Source organism: Amblyomma americanum, chromosome 2, assembly GCF_052857255.1.
Source record: "Amblyomma americanum isolate KBUSLIRL-KWMA chromosome 2, ASM5285725v1, whole genome shotgun sequence".
NCBI lineage: Eukaryota > Metazoa > Arthropoda > Arachnida > Ixodida > Ixodidae > Amblyomma > Amblyomma americanum.
In genome coordinates this window covers 207,713,027-207,728,846 of record NC_135498.1, presented here as the reverse complement: position 1 = coordinate 207,728,846, position 15,820 = coordinate 207,713,027, and the positions used below count along the sequence as shown (strand labels likewise).

Here is a 15,820-nt window from a genome sequence, read left to right as displayed (position 1 = left end):
GTAGAAGTTTAGCGCTCGTATTGTGTCCCCTCAATTGTGTGTGCTATGAATCCTCATGGGGATGCCTAAATTGCACCAAGAATCACCGCAGGAAGCCGTCTGTGTTTCGACGCTGGAACTTCCCCGCTATCACAGGCTGTGACCACGCATGGTGTGCCGCGCATCATCGAGGGAAGCATTGCTGCCAGCCATCGAATCGAGCGACGACAGACTGTGCCGAAAATAACATTGGGACTGCCTGGTATACCTACGTATACGTCGGCAGCCGGTGGTTCTTCACAGTCTGGCATCAGTGCACTCAGCGACGGTACGCCAAAAATTACACCTTAAATCTTCGCAGGTGAGGGGGGCCAACCTATTACGTTGTGTCGGTTTTGTCCTTTCTGCAATGCTACCGAACAGTGTTCTTGACAGTGTGCTGCCATTGTGTAATTGGGTTGGTAAAATCCTAGTACATGCGTCATGAACAAGGAGGAAAAGAAACCGCTATGATGATCGAAGACTTCTTCTGAGAAGTGCTTGCTAAATTAAGACCCCTTGGAATGAGCATAACTTATTGCAGTGACACTTGTGATGAGGAGAAGGAGGTAGCAAAGGACCCTAAAGCACTCCTGGCTGGAATTCAAGCGCTAAGTGAAGAAAACAAAAATCTGAAAGCTGAAAATCAGCGGCTAAAGGGGAGAATCAAAGAACTAGAACAGTCGAGGAACTAGATCAGACGAGGAAAATACTAAGAAATCAATGATGTGCCCGAATTACTTGACTCGGTTAAAGTTATCAAACTGATAGGGGAGATTGTGGGCGAAGAGGTTGCCGATTCTGATATCGACTTCTGCCACAGGGAGAATACTAAACGAGAACATGAACAGAACATTATCGTCCGGTTTGTGTAACGTGCAAAGCGGAACACTTTGCTCACGAGAGCTAAGAAAAAGAAGATTGTTACCACCAAGCTTGGTCACGAAGAAACAGAGAACACAGTCTACATTAATGAACACTTGACTCGACAAAACAAGCAGCTTCTTGGAGCAGCTGTTGCAAAAAAGAAAGCTGCGAAATGAAAGTTTGTCTGGGTGAACAATGGAAAACTTTTTGCCAGCAAAGATGTAACATCTCACGTCCTCAAAATCTTAAGCGTTCATGACGTAGAACTTATCTCGTAACCAAGCGCACCAAATGTTCTGTATACAGAGCATGTTCCACCGCACAAGAAATGCAGCTGCAGACGCATACTGCAGATATCCGTGACTTGCATTCTCATTTGGTAGTACTACACCAAAATGTCCGGAGCATAAAAAAGAAACATGTAGAATTATGTGACTACTTGAAATCTTGCCTGATAAACTTTGACGCACTCTTCTTCAGCGAAACCTGGCTTACAGTAAAGGATCTGTGTCCGCTATTCCACAGCTATACTCCAATTCCACTTGACCGGGCAGAAAGAGGCAGAGGTGAGGGAGTGGCCATTTATCTCCAGCGTCATTATTCCTTTTAAGTCGTTGACACTCTCACACACAGCGACGGTGGTATAGAATGTTTAGCTGTTGAAAGAGACTCTTTCTTTCTTGCTGTAATTTATAGACCCCCCAAAAGAATTAAGCGACGCTTCGTTTCGCGTCTGGAAGAATTACTCGAGCATTTTAATTGCACAAAAAAGCATAATTTGTATTAGGGGACGTGAAAATTGACTTGCTCAAAGATGATTTACCTGCCTGGGACCTGATACATCTGATCATGTAGTATGGCTGTGAAAATGTCATTTACAGACCTGCCCGTATTACTTTGAACTGTTCCACAATTATAGATGTTGCAATAACAAATCTTAATGACTCGGACTATACAGCACGGGTCCTGGCAAGTGCTCTAAGTGATCGTCAGCCAATATACACTGGCACCAGACGTCTAATTCAGAAAGTCAAGGATAGAAATTGTTATTTTGAGCATCGGAGTATATGCGAATCATAAATGAGGAAATTTAGAGCACTGATCGAACAAGCAGATTGGTCTCCAATGTATATGAAAGAAAACGCAGATAAGGTGTACGACCTGTTTCTAGACATTTTTTATGCTGCTATAATGCTGCATTTTTGTTGCTAAGGGCAAAAATGCGGAAACAGAAAATTCGTAAGCCTTGAATCACTGTAGGGCTTCATCAAATAATAAAACAAAAGAACACAATGTTCCATAAATTTCTCTCGAGCAAAGATTACGCTTTATTTCTTGAGTTTAGGAAGTTTCTGAACAAATTAAATAGCGACCTGAAGAAAGCAAAACAAGTTACTATGAATCACTATTCTCCAGAATAAAGTCCGACCCGAAGAAATATAGAAAGAGGTGAATTACTTTAGAGAAAGAAACCAGGCTGATAGCACGCCTCAACAGATAAAAAATTAATAATATCATTTTAGAGGGCCAACCCCAGCTCATGCTATTAACAACTACTTTTTTTAATGCAGCAATACCTGAAACAGACCAGGTTGAAGAAAACTGTACCTATGATGAAACTAGTCAAACGAATTCTCAATCTTTGATGTCAGCCCGGGTGAAGGCGACATGTTAATAAAAGAACTAAATGCCGATGCTGCTAGTGGATGTGACGATATTAAGATAGCACCAGTAAAAGAAGTCTTGTCAAATATTAGTCCACTACTTCCGTTCTTAATAAACTTGTTGTTTCTGACTGGAATCTTTCCACAGAAATTGAACATGGCCAAAGTAATTCCTGCCCATGAAAGTAGTCCTATTAATGATATCTCAAATTATCGTCCGATCTCTTTCCTGCCCACATTTTCAATAATTTATGAAAAGTGTATTCATAAGCGTATGATAGGATACTTTCATAAATATACCATACTGTCGCCATCTGAATATGGTTTTCAAAAAATAAAACAACAGAAGATGCACTTATAAATGTGAAATTTAAATTATTGATAACCTTGATAGGAGGCTGTATACCTTAGGTATATTTCTCAATTTGCGAAAAACATTTGATTCGGTGAATCATATCATTCTTAGAAAATTGAGCAAATATGGAATTAAGTGTGTCAGCTTCGATCTCTTCCAGAGTTTCTTGACACTGAGGAAACAGTACGTTTTTTTTTGAACAAAGTGAGGTCCCAAAAATTGCTCACAAAAGCAGGTGTCCCACAAGGTTCAATGCTGGGACCAGTTCTATTTCTATTGTATATTAATGACATCACTGAGCTAATACACACACCTAACATCATACTATTCGCTGATGGCACAAGCATATTTTGAACAGGTGGAAACATTCAGGAAATGAGAGAGGAGATTAATGCCTATCTGGCGGAATTGTCGCGATGGCTGGAAAAAAAATAATGTACGGCTTAATGAACAAAAACTAAATACATAGTATTGAGGCCCATCAACAAAAATTTAACTGGTATTCAGGTCATGTTCGAAGACCATTACTTGGAAAAGGTATAGGTGCATAAGGTTTTTTTATGGTTTATGGGGGTTTAACGTCCCAAAGCGACTCAGGCTATGAGAGACGCCGTAGTGAAGGGCTCCGGAAATTTCGACCACCTGGGGTTCTTTAACGTGCACTGACATCGCACAGTACACGGGCCTCTAGTACAGGTGCATAAGGTCCTTGGAGTATGGTTTCACGAACATTTGTCTTGGAGTTATGTCAATCAGCTTATTTCGGAACTCGCGCGTTTAGTTGGATGCCTAACCAAAGTATCTTACATCTTGCCATTATAACTTCACCAGCGAAAGCACGAAACACCAGGAGAAGAAGAACACAGGACAACGCTGGACTAACAACTGACGTTTAATCAAGAAACGGCAAATCTAGGACACCAGAAGACGCATGCGTATCAGACACACTAAAAAAACTAAAAAACAAATACATAACGAGTGATTCACCAATGAGGTGATTCACTCATTGGTGAATCGCCTCTTATATTTTTGTTTTTTAGTTTTTTACTCTCTGATACGCATGCGTCTTCTAGTGTTCTAGGTTGGCCGTTTCTTGATTAAACTTCAGTTGTTAGTCCAGCATTGTCCTGTGTTCTTCTTCTCCTGGTGTCTTGTGCTTTCGCTGGTGAAGTTATGTCTGAAATACAGCATCTAGCCCACCTGGTTACTCTGTTACAGTTCTTACCTTTATGCTTGAGAAGATCAATTTATCACACGTTATTTTATTTCAAATTGTTGCACGGCATGCTTGTTTGGGGAACTACCACCAAAAGTAATTATGAGAAAATACAAATTGTGCTGAAGTGCATACTTCGAATCCAAGAAAACTACAAATGTTCCATAAAAAACCTAGCCATGCAGCCTCTATTCTCCAAATATAACATCCTTCCAGTTATAAAATGTACAATTTAAGGCTAATGCAACACATATTCAAAAAACAGTTGTATACGGATGACATCCACCATACTTCCTCGACATATCAAAATATAAACGCTAAAAAAAGATTAAAGAATTTAGAACTAACTATGCGAAACGAAAGCTTTTTCGTGTTTCTTCCCACACTGTTTTGGCAACGTATCTGCTTAATTGACCAACTTGCAAAATTTTTCCAGCTTGTTTTGCGCTGAGAAAATCAACCTGACGTCGGACCGCCCTAAGGCTTTTTTCAGCGGATTACTCACGCCGTGCACGTACGGGATCACAACAGTTTTCTCCCTTCCCTCGTGCTCCTGCGTCGTTGTGTCCGCTTGCCGGAAGTCTTTCATGATCTTGTTGTCTTTCAGTATTTCAGGATCTTGTTGGTCAATCGAGCAGATACGTTGCCAAAACAGCGTGGGAAGAAACACGAAAAAGCTCCTGTTGATTGTACAAAAGAAGACGTCTACGATATTCCTTTATCGTGTCGATCAGCATTCATATTGCAAACAAGGCGCTGTTTGAATGACAGGCTCAGAGAGCATAATAAAGATATAAAATAAGGCGCAAGGAAGAACTTGTCTGAACACGAGAGCTCATGCCAGTGCACTGCCACTTTAGACAGGACAAAGGTTCTTACAAGATACAAGAACCAGCTTCACCCAGAACTTTTTGAGGCATATGCCATTCATCAACGAGGGGAGAAGTGCGTCATCACTCCTTCTGTTAACTTGACAAGAAAAGAAATCAGATTTCTCGATGGCTGATTAGAAGAATCTTGTCACTTAGTTTTAAGGTTTCATGCTTTTATTATATGTTTGGGTTTTATATATTAACGTTGCTGCAATAAATTTCTTTCAGTTGAACGTCAGCGCCCATGTTTATGTCTTCCATTCTTAATCCCGTCTGCTGCGCTGTTTCCATGCAAAGTATTGCTTAATTGCTCTACTCCTTGTGTTGTATCTGAAAGTGCAGAATTACGTTTGTGCTGTTGTAACCGCGTAAGTGTTTTATCTAAAGAAAATGTGATTGTTCTGCTGCAGGCTTTAAATAAGTGTGTGGTGGCTGAGGAATCGTCAGGCTTCCGAGCCTTTAGCCTTACGTCACCCGCAGGAATTAACCGTAATACTTCCTGCAAAATAATGTTACTTACTTAAACTTAGTATACAAAAAAGCAGCGTTGATGGAATAATGCATGGATTTTCAGAATCGCCAGTTCGCTGGTACTGTAACTAGACTGCAGCCTAAGGCATTTGCTATCGGGTTCCACAAGAGGTTGGGTCCTAAAAATATGCATGTATAGCGCCAGCTTTCCTTATAATAAAGAAAAACTGTGGGGAGCTCAGCCCCGAAATCGTCTAAATCCGTATCAAAGATTCGAATCACAGCGGCATTTACCAAAGTAAAAAAGGTTCAACTTATATTAGGGACACCGCAGCGAGTTCTTGAAAGGAAAATGAAAATAGGGTTAATTGCAGAAATATTAGAGAAGTCTTTGCTTTGCAGAGGGTGTAGTCAAGCTGGTGACGATGACGAATATCAAGAGTAGCACCATGTTTAGATTTACGATAGTGAAGTACTGCCACCTGGTTGAAGGAGCTCTAAAGAATATAAGTGCCTGAAGAAGTAAAGCACTCCTCTTTTTCCATGCTGCGGGTCCCCTGCACGATCTTTGAGGAGTCGCATATCGATGCCCAGTGGAAAGCACACAATGATGGGGATAGAAAACAGAATGACATTCGGGGGTGTGACTAACGTTAGTGGACAAAAAAACTAGTTTCAAAGAACCATAACCCATAGTGCGTCCACATCTCTCACAGCGCTTATGGAGCTGTCGTTGAAGTATCTTGCGTAATAGTCGTATAGGAAGAGCTCGGGCATCAGCGCTTCGGTAAGCCGAAGGCAGACCAGGGCCCTCGGCCAACGGTACTGGGCGCGCCCTGTGATCTCTTCCATCCGAGCCTCGAGCAGCTCCTCGCGACCGGGCACGGCAGCTGACAAGTGCAGGAGGGCGCGGAACCCGAGGAAGTTCATTAGTGAGGCACTGCAAAGCGGAAGTAACAACGTTACCTAGTGATGTGAGCAGTTCCACAGTCAGGAGGGCACCCAAAGCTTTTAAAGGCAACTTTTCATTCCACAGACTTGCGCCCACAAAAGCACTAAACAGCTCGACGACGGCGAGAGCACCAGCTAAATTTAAAGCCGACTAATATCTCTGTCACAGGGGCAGTTTCAACCCCCATTGAGTCCGATGTCCATTGACTCAATAGAAATCGGCCAGTGCAACACAGCGCTTTTCAATGGCCACTGAACTCGATGGACATCGATTGAATGGAGGTTCTTGAATGGCCATTGCAATATCAAGGGCCATTGCAAACAAACTCGCACTGTGGTCGCACTCCACATGCGTTGAAAAACAACATCGAAAACACTAAGTAAACAAAAATACCTTTTTGATTTAACGCAAATATTTTTAGACTACATTAGCCGGTTCATAAACAACTGTTTACTCCGGAGTAAAATGCAAGCTGCGCAGAACGTCCACCGGTTAGACGTGAACAAACCTACACTGTTCTTGTTGAGCGGCGTCGCGGAATTCTGCTGCGTTTCTGTTCTTTTTTTCGCCTTTTAGCGCACTTTGTGACCGCCGAGACCACGAAGGGCCACGCAACGACACTAGCTACAACAACAGTATATGAACACGATAAAGACGGCCACTGATTTGTGGCAACTTCGCGGGCGAAAAGTGAACGCGTCTGAAACGAAGTGCACATCGCTGCCCATCGTCGCCCCGTGTCGCCGTCTCTAGATTGTGCCCAACTGTGAAGTATCTGAAAAGCTTTTTCCAAAAGAAGTCTCAATAAAGAAAGCACTTGCTCTTACATTCGGCTCGTTTCACTCGATGCTGATAACCCTAGTGCCATCTGTTGGATCGCTGACTGAATACTCAATCAGTGATCACTGAAATTTGCCGTGTGGCAGTGGTACATCTGGATGGCCTTTGAAAATTCCAATGGTCATGGACTCAATGGGCATTGAGATTCCCTCTGGTACAGGAGTAATAAAAGAACCTTCCAGGTAAAGAGTGGGAAGCGCTACAACAATCTCTACGTACAAGCAGTCTTGTGCCCCTGTGATCATTCTAATAAACCTGGCCGCACCACGCGTCATTCATATCAAATCAAATGAAATTTTATTCCGCAACAAAAAACGTTACGAGGAGGGCAGGCAAAAGCTGTGAGATCTTGAGTAGCCCTGACCCCCTAGCACACGGGCAGCATAGAAGCGTGCGGCTAAGGAATTACAATACACTTGGCAAAACACATACAGCAAAATCGTTGGAACAGGAAAACACCAGGCAAAGAAAAAAACGTCATAGTATGGCATCATTTAAAAACATTTCACACAGTTATTCTCGTGATATACAAGCTATGCCATTGTTAGTTTCTTTCAATACATGATTTAAAAGTGTGGGCAGTAGAAATTTCAGCATTTGGTGTCCATAATTGGTTCGGCTTTTGGCGACGTACCACACATCGGAATGGCGAACATTATAAACAGGGAAGTTATCCGCTAGCCATGCTAAGCTTATGGCATCATCATTTTTAGTCATCATCTCATCATCATCGTCATCATCATCAGCCTTACTACACCCACTGCAGGGCAAAGGCCTCTCCCATGTCTCTCCAATTAACCCTGTCCTTTGCCAGCTGCATCCACCCTTTGCCTGCAAATATCTTAATCTCATCCGCCCACCTAACCTTTTGCCGCCCCTGCTACGCTTACTTTCTCTTGGAATCCACTCCGTTATCTTGCCGGTTATCTTGCCTTCGCATTACATGCCCTGCCCAAGCCCATTTCTTTCTCGTGATTTCGACTAGGATGTAATTAAGCCGTGTTTGTTCCCTCACCCACTCTGCCCGCTTCCGGTCTCTTATCGCTACACCTATCATTTTTCTTTCCATGGCTCGCTGCGTGGTCCTTAACTTAAGCTGAACTCTTTTCGTTAGCCTCCACGTTTCTGCCCCGTAGGTGAGTACCGGTAAGATACAGCTGTTGTTCACTTTCCTCTTGAGGGAAATTGGTAAACTGCCACTCATGATCTGCGAGAATTTGCCATATGCGCTCCACCCCATTCTTATCATTCTAGTTATCTCCCTCTCATGATCCGGATCAGCGGTCACTACCTGCCCTAAGTAGACGTATTCCGTCAAAACTTCTAGGCTCTCGCTGCCAATTGTGAACTGTTATTCCCTTGCTAATCTGTTGAACATTACCTTGGTTTTCTGCATGTTAATTTTTAGACCCATCGATCTGCTGTGCCCGTCTAACTCATTGATCATGTATTGCAGATCACCTCCTGAGTGGCTCAGCAAGGCAATGTCATCAGCAAATCGCAGATTATTTAGGTATTCTCCATTTATTCTTATTCCCAACTGTTCCCAATTCAGGCCTCGAAATACCTCCTGTAGACATGCGGTGAACAGGATTGACGAGATCGTGTCTCCTTGCCTGACGCCCTGCCTTATTGGAACTTTATTGCTGACTTTATGGAGGACTATAGTAGCTGTGCAGTTTTTAGTAAAAATCAGTAATCAGGTTGAGGTGGAGAGTTGGACGAAAACTCGTCATGTCGGGGACAATCATAATAAGACCTAAAAAGTGGGGACGCCGACCAAAAGTAAAAAAAAAATCACGTTTCGGCTCCCGTAAGGGGCCTTGTTAACAATGAGAAGGATTAGGAAGTGAATCGGGATTTAAATACCTTTGAAAACAGGAAGCGTGCATATACGAGGGTTAGGTTGCCAGTGTTGCGATTTAGGGTGCGAATAATAGTTTGAATGAATAATGATTCGAGGGGAAGGCGACAGTACAGATTCTTTTCAGTTGCCAGCACGTGTGCGCTACCCCAGTCAATATCGTGGCCAGTTGATACGGAGTGTTCGGCGGTAGCATTAGAGTTCACTTTCTGCATTTTAACACCATTACAATGTTCTTCTAAGCGCCTTTTAAAATCACTAGTCTCGCCGATGTAGACGCTGTCACAACCGGAACACAGGACGCTGTAAACAACGCCGGAGTATTTTTCTTTGGGGAGAACGTCTTTCCCTTTAACCAGCGCATGCCGTATAGTTTTCTTGTGGGGACATGGGCAACGTGAACTTGGAATGTGCGCAGAATGCCCGACAAGGCTTCGGTTATTCCGGGTGTGTAGGGATCAGCGGTGCGTTTTAGAGAGGACAAAACGGGAGTTTCACGTGTCGGGCAAGATAACTGATTTCCTACGGGTGCCACAAAGGCACCTGGATAATCGTTGCGCGCGAGTTCTTGCCGTAGGGTATCAAAGTCCACTGTCAGATCATTACGAAAACTGCAAATTCGTTCTGCGCATTTGAACAAAGTCGTGGCAACAGATTTATTTTGATTGGCTGTGTGAACAGTTTTGAAGCTGAGGTATCTTCCGGTGTGGGTAGGCTTCCTGTAAACGCTGAATAATAGATTTACATTGTTTCGTTTTACCAATATGTCCAGGAAAGGCAGCGCATCATTCACTTCTTCTTCGACGGTGAAATCAATCGCTTCTTCAATGGAATTTAAATTGGACGAAAAGGCCAGCAAATCACCTTTCCGAATGAGGGAAAAGCATTCGTCTACATATCTAAGGAAAATTCTTGGTGGTGATGGGAATGTTTCAAGGGCACGGTGCTGGACAAATTCCATAGTCAGATTCACGGGAGTCACTGAAATAGAGGCGCCCATTGGCGTACGCTGAAGTTATCGGAAAGAAGGCGGAACAGTAAGAGCCTGCGGAAATATGGAACATCAGTGGGACTCCTTCGTGGTAAAGAATTGTCAGCTTCAAGGCCTGCAGTGCAAACTTGTACGACCAGGTAAACGGGACCGCATGTGAAAAGCGACTTGACGTCAAACGCAACCATGTGTTCGTCATCGTCCGGTGGTACGCCGTTTACCTTCTTCATGAAGTCAGAACGAGTTGCGTATGTGTGTCGAGCCAAGACCGACAATTGGCCAGAGCCTCCGGTGAAGGTAGCTGGATAAACTGTGAAGAGGAGAACGACTGTAGTCTTCGATGGGACGCATCGGCATACTATGTTTGTGCACCTTTGGAAGCCCGTCGAGAGCGGCGGCCGAACCGTTCTTGCATAACAGCTTGAAGTAAAGTGCTTTGTGGGTAGGAGGAACAAATTTGGACACGCCAGAAAGAAGTTTTTGTAAAGCGCGCTGCACCTTTGCGGTCAGGTCCTTGTCGCGACAAGAGTAGATGGCATCATCTTGCAGTAGGCTTTGCATTCTGCATATGTAGTCATTCCGGTCCTGAAGGACTGTGGTGTTTCCTTTGTCTGCTGGAAGTATAACCAGATCCTCGTTATTGCGGCGGCTCTTGACAGCTTGTCGCTGTTCAGTGGTCACCGGCGACGTGTACGGCTGCGGGCGGTACTTGCAGAGGACGCTGACAGCATGAGACTTTGCTTCATCTCGGCGTGAACGTTCAACCTGTTTAACATCATTTTCCATGGCACACACAAGTTTTTTGGCATCCAAGGTAGGTCCAGTGTTGAAATTTAGCCCCAGGTTTAAACAGAAAGCTCGGCGCTGTTAGGTTCATAAGAACAAAGGTTATGGAGCGCCGTTGTAGGCGCAGCTTTCTCTGTAGTTGAAGGAAGCGGAAGGAGTTGACGTAACTTGCTTTTGCGTGCAAGGTCAGCGGACCGAGACAGCATGGTTGCTTTATGAGTGGCATGCAGCTGAATGCTAGGAACTTCCTCCGGAAAGCGCGATTCCAGGAGGCCACGGGCGAAAAAGGCTTCATTTTCCAGCGCTCTAAGATTTTCTTTGCATTCAAGTATCCTGGCTTGGAGGAGCGACCGTTCAGCTTTGACAATGAGGCTTAGTCCGAAGCGTGTGCAGACGGGACGAATCAAACGAAGCGATCGCGCAATAATTGCTAAAGACAAACGAAGCGTATATAGCTTAGCGACACTACTCAACCCTAAAAGAAGCATCGGCGCGTGCTTTAACGAAAATATTAGTAAATATAAACGTGGCCAATGGAGAAATCAGCTCTTAGAGTATAGACACAAAGGGTTTATGTTCGCTCATAGTATGGCTTTAGACGCACGACATGTATAACTCCTGGCCGTGCGCGGCGTCGCGGCGCCTCCGTCCGGGACGATTTCGGAGTCGAGTTCCCCAATTCGATGAGTGACCTCATACGGAACCAGGTAACGTAGTGGAAGGTTTTCCCTCAGTCTGTGGCGGCGAATGGGCGTCCAAGCAAATATACGGTAAGAAGGTTTGTATTCCATGTGGCGTCGGTGTGGATTGTAGCGTCGGGCGTAGTGGGTGCGCTGTTGGACCGTAATCCGCAGCCGTCGGGCTTGCTCTGCACTATGTATGCAGACGACGTCCAGGTTGTCTTTGTCGCCGACGTTCGGCAGAAGGTCTAAATGGCGTAATCTGCGTAGCGTCCTGAACTGTTGTCGGCTTAAACGGCGTAAGGAAAGATGGCATCCCAGGTCTGTATTCTGCTCCGACATATACAGTATTGTGCGTTTTTATCGTGAAGACTTTCAAAAGTTTCCCCGCCTCAACCGCTGGCTCATTTGCGATGAAACTGCACACAGAGCTTGCGTATTATGGTAACTTTTGTATCGTAGGAAGTTTGACAACGGTACTTACTTAGTTGAGCCGTGCATGATGCGAAAACGTAATCGTCTACGTAGAGATCGGCAACCAAAACCCGCAGACGATGCTTTTTCGCTGAATGGCGGCAGTGGCGCCATCTGTTTGCGGTAGCGCAAAGCGTCACGACAAGGCCGTCGAGGAGAGCGTTGCAAGGAGCGCGGGCCGTTTGAATATGCCGTTCCTGTCGTTTCGTCTGCTTCTAGCTAACCGCAGACAAGGGGTGAGGGAAAGAGATTTATGCCGCCTAGTGCAGGCCTTTGCGCTGAGCAGGATACTCTATGCCACCCCTTATCTGAAATTTTCGAAAGCAGAAAAGGACAAATTGGATAGAATGATACGGCAGGCCTATAAGGCTGCGTTAGGACTCCCACTAAATGCCTCAACCGAAAGGCTTATGAGGTTAGGAATACATAACACCTACAATGAACTGAAAGAAGCCAATTTAATGGCTCAAACAGCGCGATTAGCCAATTCCAGAACTGGCAGGAGTATTCTTACCAGGCTCGGAATTAACTTTCAACCTACGAATAACGATGCTAAAGTACACTTACCCCGCGCCTATAGGACGGCCCTACTAATCAAACCACTCCCCAAAAACATGCAACCCTTACACCATGAGGGTAGAAGACAAGCACGAGCCAAAGCCTTACATAAGAAATACAGACAGTGCGCTGCAACACTTTATGTAGATGCGGCAGAATACAAAAATACCAATGCCTTTGCAGTTGTGGTTGTGAACGAGAATGGTGACCACATCGTCTCGGCGACAATCAAAACGAAATCCTCTGAAACGGCAGAAGAGGCGGCTATAGCCCTCGCCCTAGCACATACCCAAGGGAGCATCATCCTCAGCGATTCCAAAATGGGTATCAATAATTTCGCTAAAGGGCGAATTACAAACACCTCCCTTAGAATCCTTACCGCAACCAAATTCTCACCAAATTATTCCGAATTGATATGGGTCCCAGCCCATTCGGGGAATCCGGGGAACGAGGCAGCCCACAATAAAGCCCGAGGTTTCGTCGACCGGGCAGTGGATGAGTCTGGCTCCCTGAATTTCACGAAGGACTCAATGATCACATATCATGATCTCACCAATCATTTTAAACTAGAGAGGAGAATTTTCCCCCCTCCAGACAAAAGACTTACTAAAGAACAAGAGGTTACGTGGCGTCGTCTACAGACGAGATCGATACGCACCCCATCACTCCTCGCGCACATTTATCCAGATCTTTACAACCCAAACTGCAAACACTGTGGCCAACGTGCTACCTACGATCACATCCTGTGGGACTGCAAAATAGAGCCACCTCCGGGTGATCTAGTTACAGCTCCTTCTCTCGAGCGGTGGGAGACCGTGCTGGCTAGCTCTGACCCCAGAACGCAAGTTTTGGCGGTGGAGTGGGCTGACAAAGTCGTCGAGGGCTATGTACTCTCGACCACTTAACGCGACCTCTTGCCAAGCTCTTCCCGGCGAATGAAATGTTTAACAATCAAAGTCTGCTTCTACTGAAGCGCTTACAACATTTTCGACTAATTAAGCGGAAAAATATCAGAACAAATGATTTAACGAGGCTTCACCTTTTAAAGAATATTGTTTGCAATGCTCGCCTCGGCGGCCTTGTAGTGACGATTTCCACTGCCCAAAACAGATGGCGCCACCACCGCCCTTCAGCGAAAAAGCGTCGTCTGCGGGTTTTGGTTTCCGATCTCTACGTAGACGATTACGTTTTCGCATCATGCACGGCTCAACTAAGTAAGCACCGTTGTGAAACATGCTACGATACAAAAGTTACCATAATACGCATGCTCTGTGTGCAGTTTCACGGCAAATGAGCCGGCGGTTGAGTAATAATAATAATAACTGGTTGTGGGGGGGAAGGAAATGGCGCAGTATCTGTCTCATATATCGTTGGACACCTGAACCGCGCCGTAAGGGAAGGGATAAAGGAGGGAGTGAAAGAAGAAAGGAAGAAGAGGTGCCGTAGTGGAGGGCTCCGGAATAATTTCGACCACCTGGGGATCTTTAACGTGCACTGACATCGCACAGCACACGGGCGCCTTAGCGTTTTTCCTCCATAAAAACGCAGCCGCCGCGGTCGGGTTCGAACCCGGGAACTCCGGATCAGTAGTCGAGCGCCCTAACCACTGAGCCACCGCGGCGGGGCGCGGTTGAGGCGGGGAAATTTTTTTAAGTGTTCACGATAAAAACGCACAACACTGTATAGCGAGCACGTAAGCAATCGTTTTATTTAGCGCTTCGCTAACACTGAGAAGTTAGCAGAATATCAAATTAATCATTTCATGTAACCGTTCCTAAAGGCACACACTGGTCTATTCTACACCCTAATACTTCGAGAGAAAGTGAAATTTTGAAAAATTTTGTTGCGCTGTAGGTTTCCTTGACCCAGTTTATATGATCCAAAAGTGATCACATTTAATCGGTTCTCAAGATGTTCTCAGCGGGCTTGACACCTGTTTTAAAATTTCTGGTTGCGAAATAATTTATAACGAGAGATTTGTTCGCGAATTTCAAGTTGATCCCAGACAAGCGAGTTTTTACAGCAGTTGCGCAGAGATACTCTAGTAGGCATTAGAAACAGAACAGCTTATATTATTCTGTATTATTTGTAATTTACGAATGTTAGTCACTGCGCAGGGACATCACACTCTGCATACTTATCCAAGAACATACTTTGCAGAAGTCTAGTGCAAAAGTCTCTCTTTTTCAGCAGGAAATTGTTTCTCGCTTCTTTCGATAAAATTTAACATGATGCATTGATTTTGATGCAGCAAAATCAATGTAGGCAAAGCAGCAGTGTGTGCTAGTTGGTTGTACATTTGGTGTGAATAACGCGCTACACACTCACAACACGACAACTGGAACGGGGGACACAGGACCAGCGCGCTTTCGTTTTGTTAGTGTGTAGCGCGTTATTCACACCAAAATCAATGTGCCGATTCTATTAGGCATTAGCTGTTATGTATACGCCGAGATATTTGTGGTCACTCAGAGATTCTAAGTTTTTCGAACAATATTAAATGGATAATATTGTTACGTTGCTCAAAGGCTAGTCTGAGGCAAGGACGACCAGGGCAAAGAACACAGATCACAGCGAGCACCGGACAAAGCACGCGCACCAACCAGGCACTTCATCTGCGTCGGCTTCACAGGGATAATTCGTTGCACGTCCGCCAGGCCGAAAAACACCGTCACGGTGTGCTTGAGAACGGAACTGGGCACGGCCAGATGTAGTGCTTCAGGCAAGAGACATGCGCAACATCAAGTTGACGCTGGCGGGAGGTGGCATCCGGGAAGGGCGGAACGATCCCGTAAGTGACGGCTGTCACCTGGCGCCGGACACGGCACGGGCCAACATAACGGGACAGAAGTTTTTCTGAGGGGCCGACGCGGAAAGATGGGGACCAAAGCAAAACGAAGGAGCTAGGAAAGATAGACTATGCGTTGACGGCGGTTGTAGAACTCCTGCAAGGAGGTATGCGAGGCGAGTTGTCGGGAGTGGGCAAGTGGAATGGCAATGGCGTCGAAGACGTATCCAAATGGCGGAGCAGCAGGAGTAGTCAGGAGCGTGTTCAAGGCAATTGGACACGCTGAAATGAAAATGTATAGATTATTATGCAATAATTAAAAATGGATTACAGGAAACGCTCCATTAATATGTTGATAAAATCCAGTAGGAAGACATCGATACCTTCTGGGCTATTTTTAGAAACGTGTTATCTAATGTCACTC

General features: G+C 44.9%; 1 protein-coding gene across 1 annotated transcript in view; it reads right to left on the bottom strand.

The window, feature by feature from the left end:
• Window positions 1-6,138: 6,138 nt before the first annotated feature.
• LOC144120348 (uncharacterized) overlaps window positions 6,139-15,820 on the bottom strand; it is a 96,147-nt gene continuing 86,465 nt past the window's right edge. The window contains exon 5 of the mRNA XM_077652715.1: window positions 6,139-6,403. Within this exon, the coding sequence (XP_077508841.1) occupies window positions 6,139-6,403 (265 nt within the window). The remainder of the gene's footprint in view (window positions 6,404-15,820) is intronic.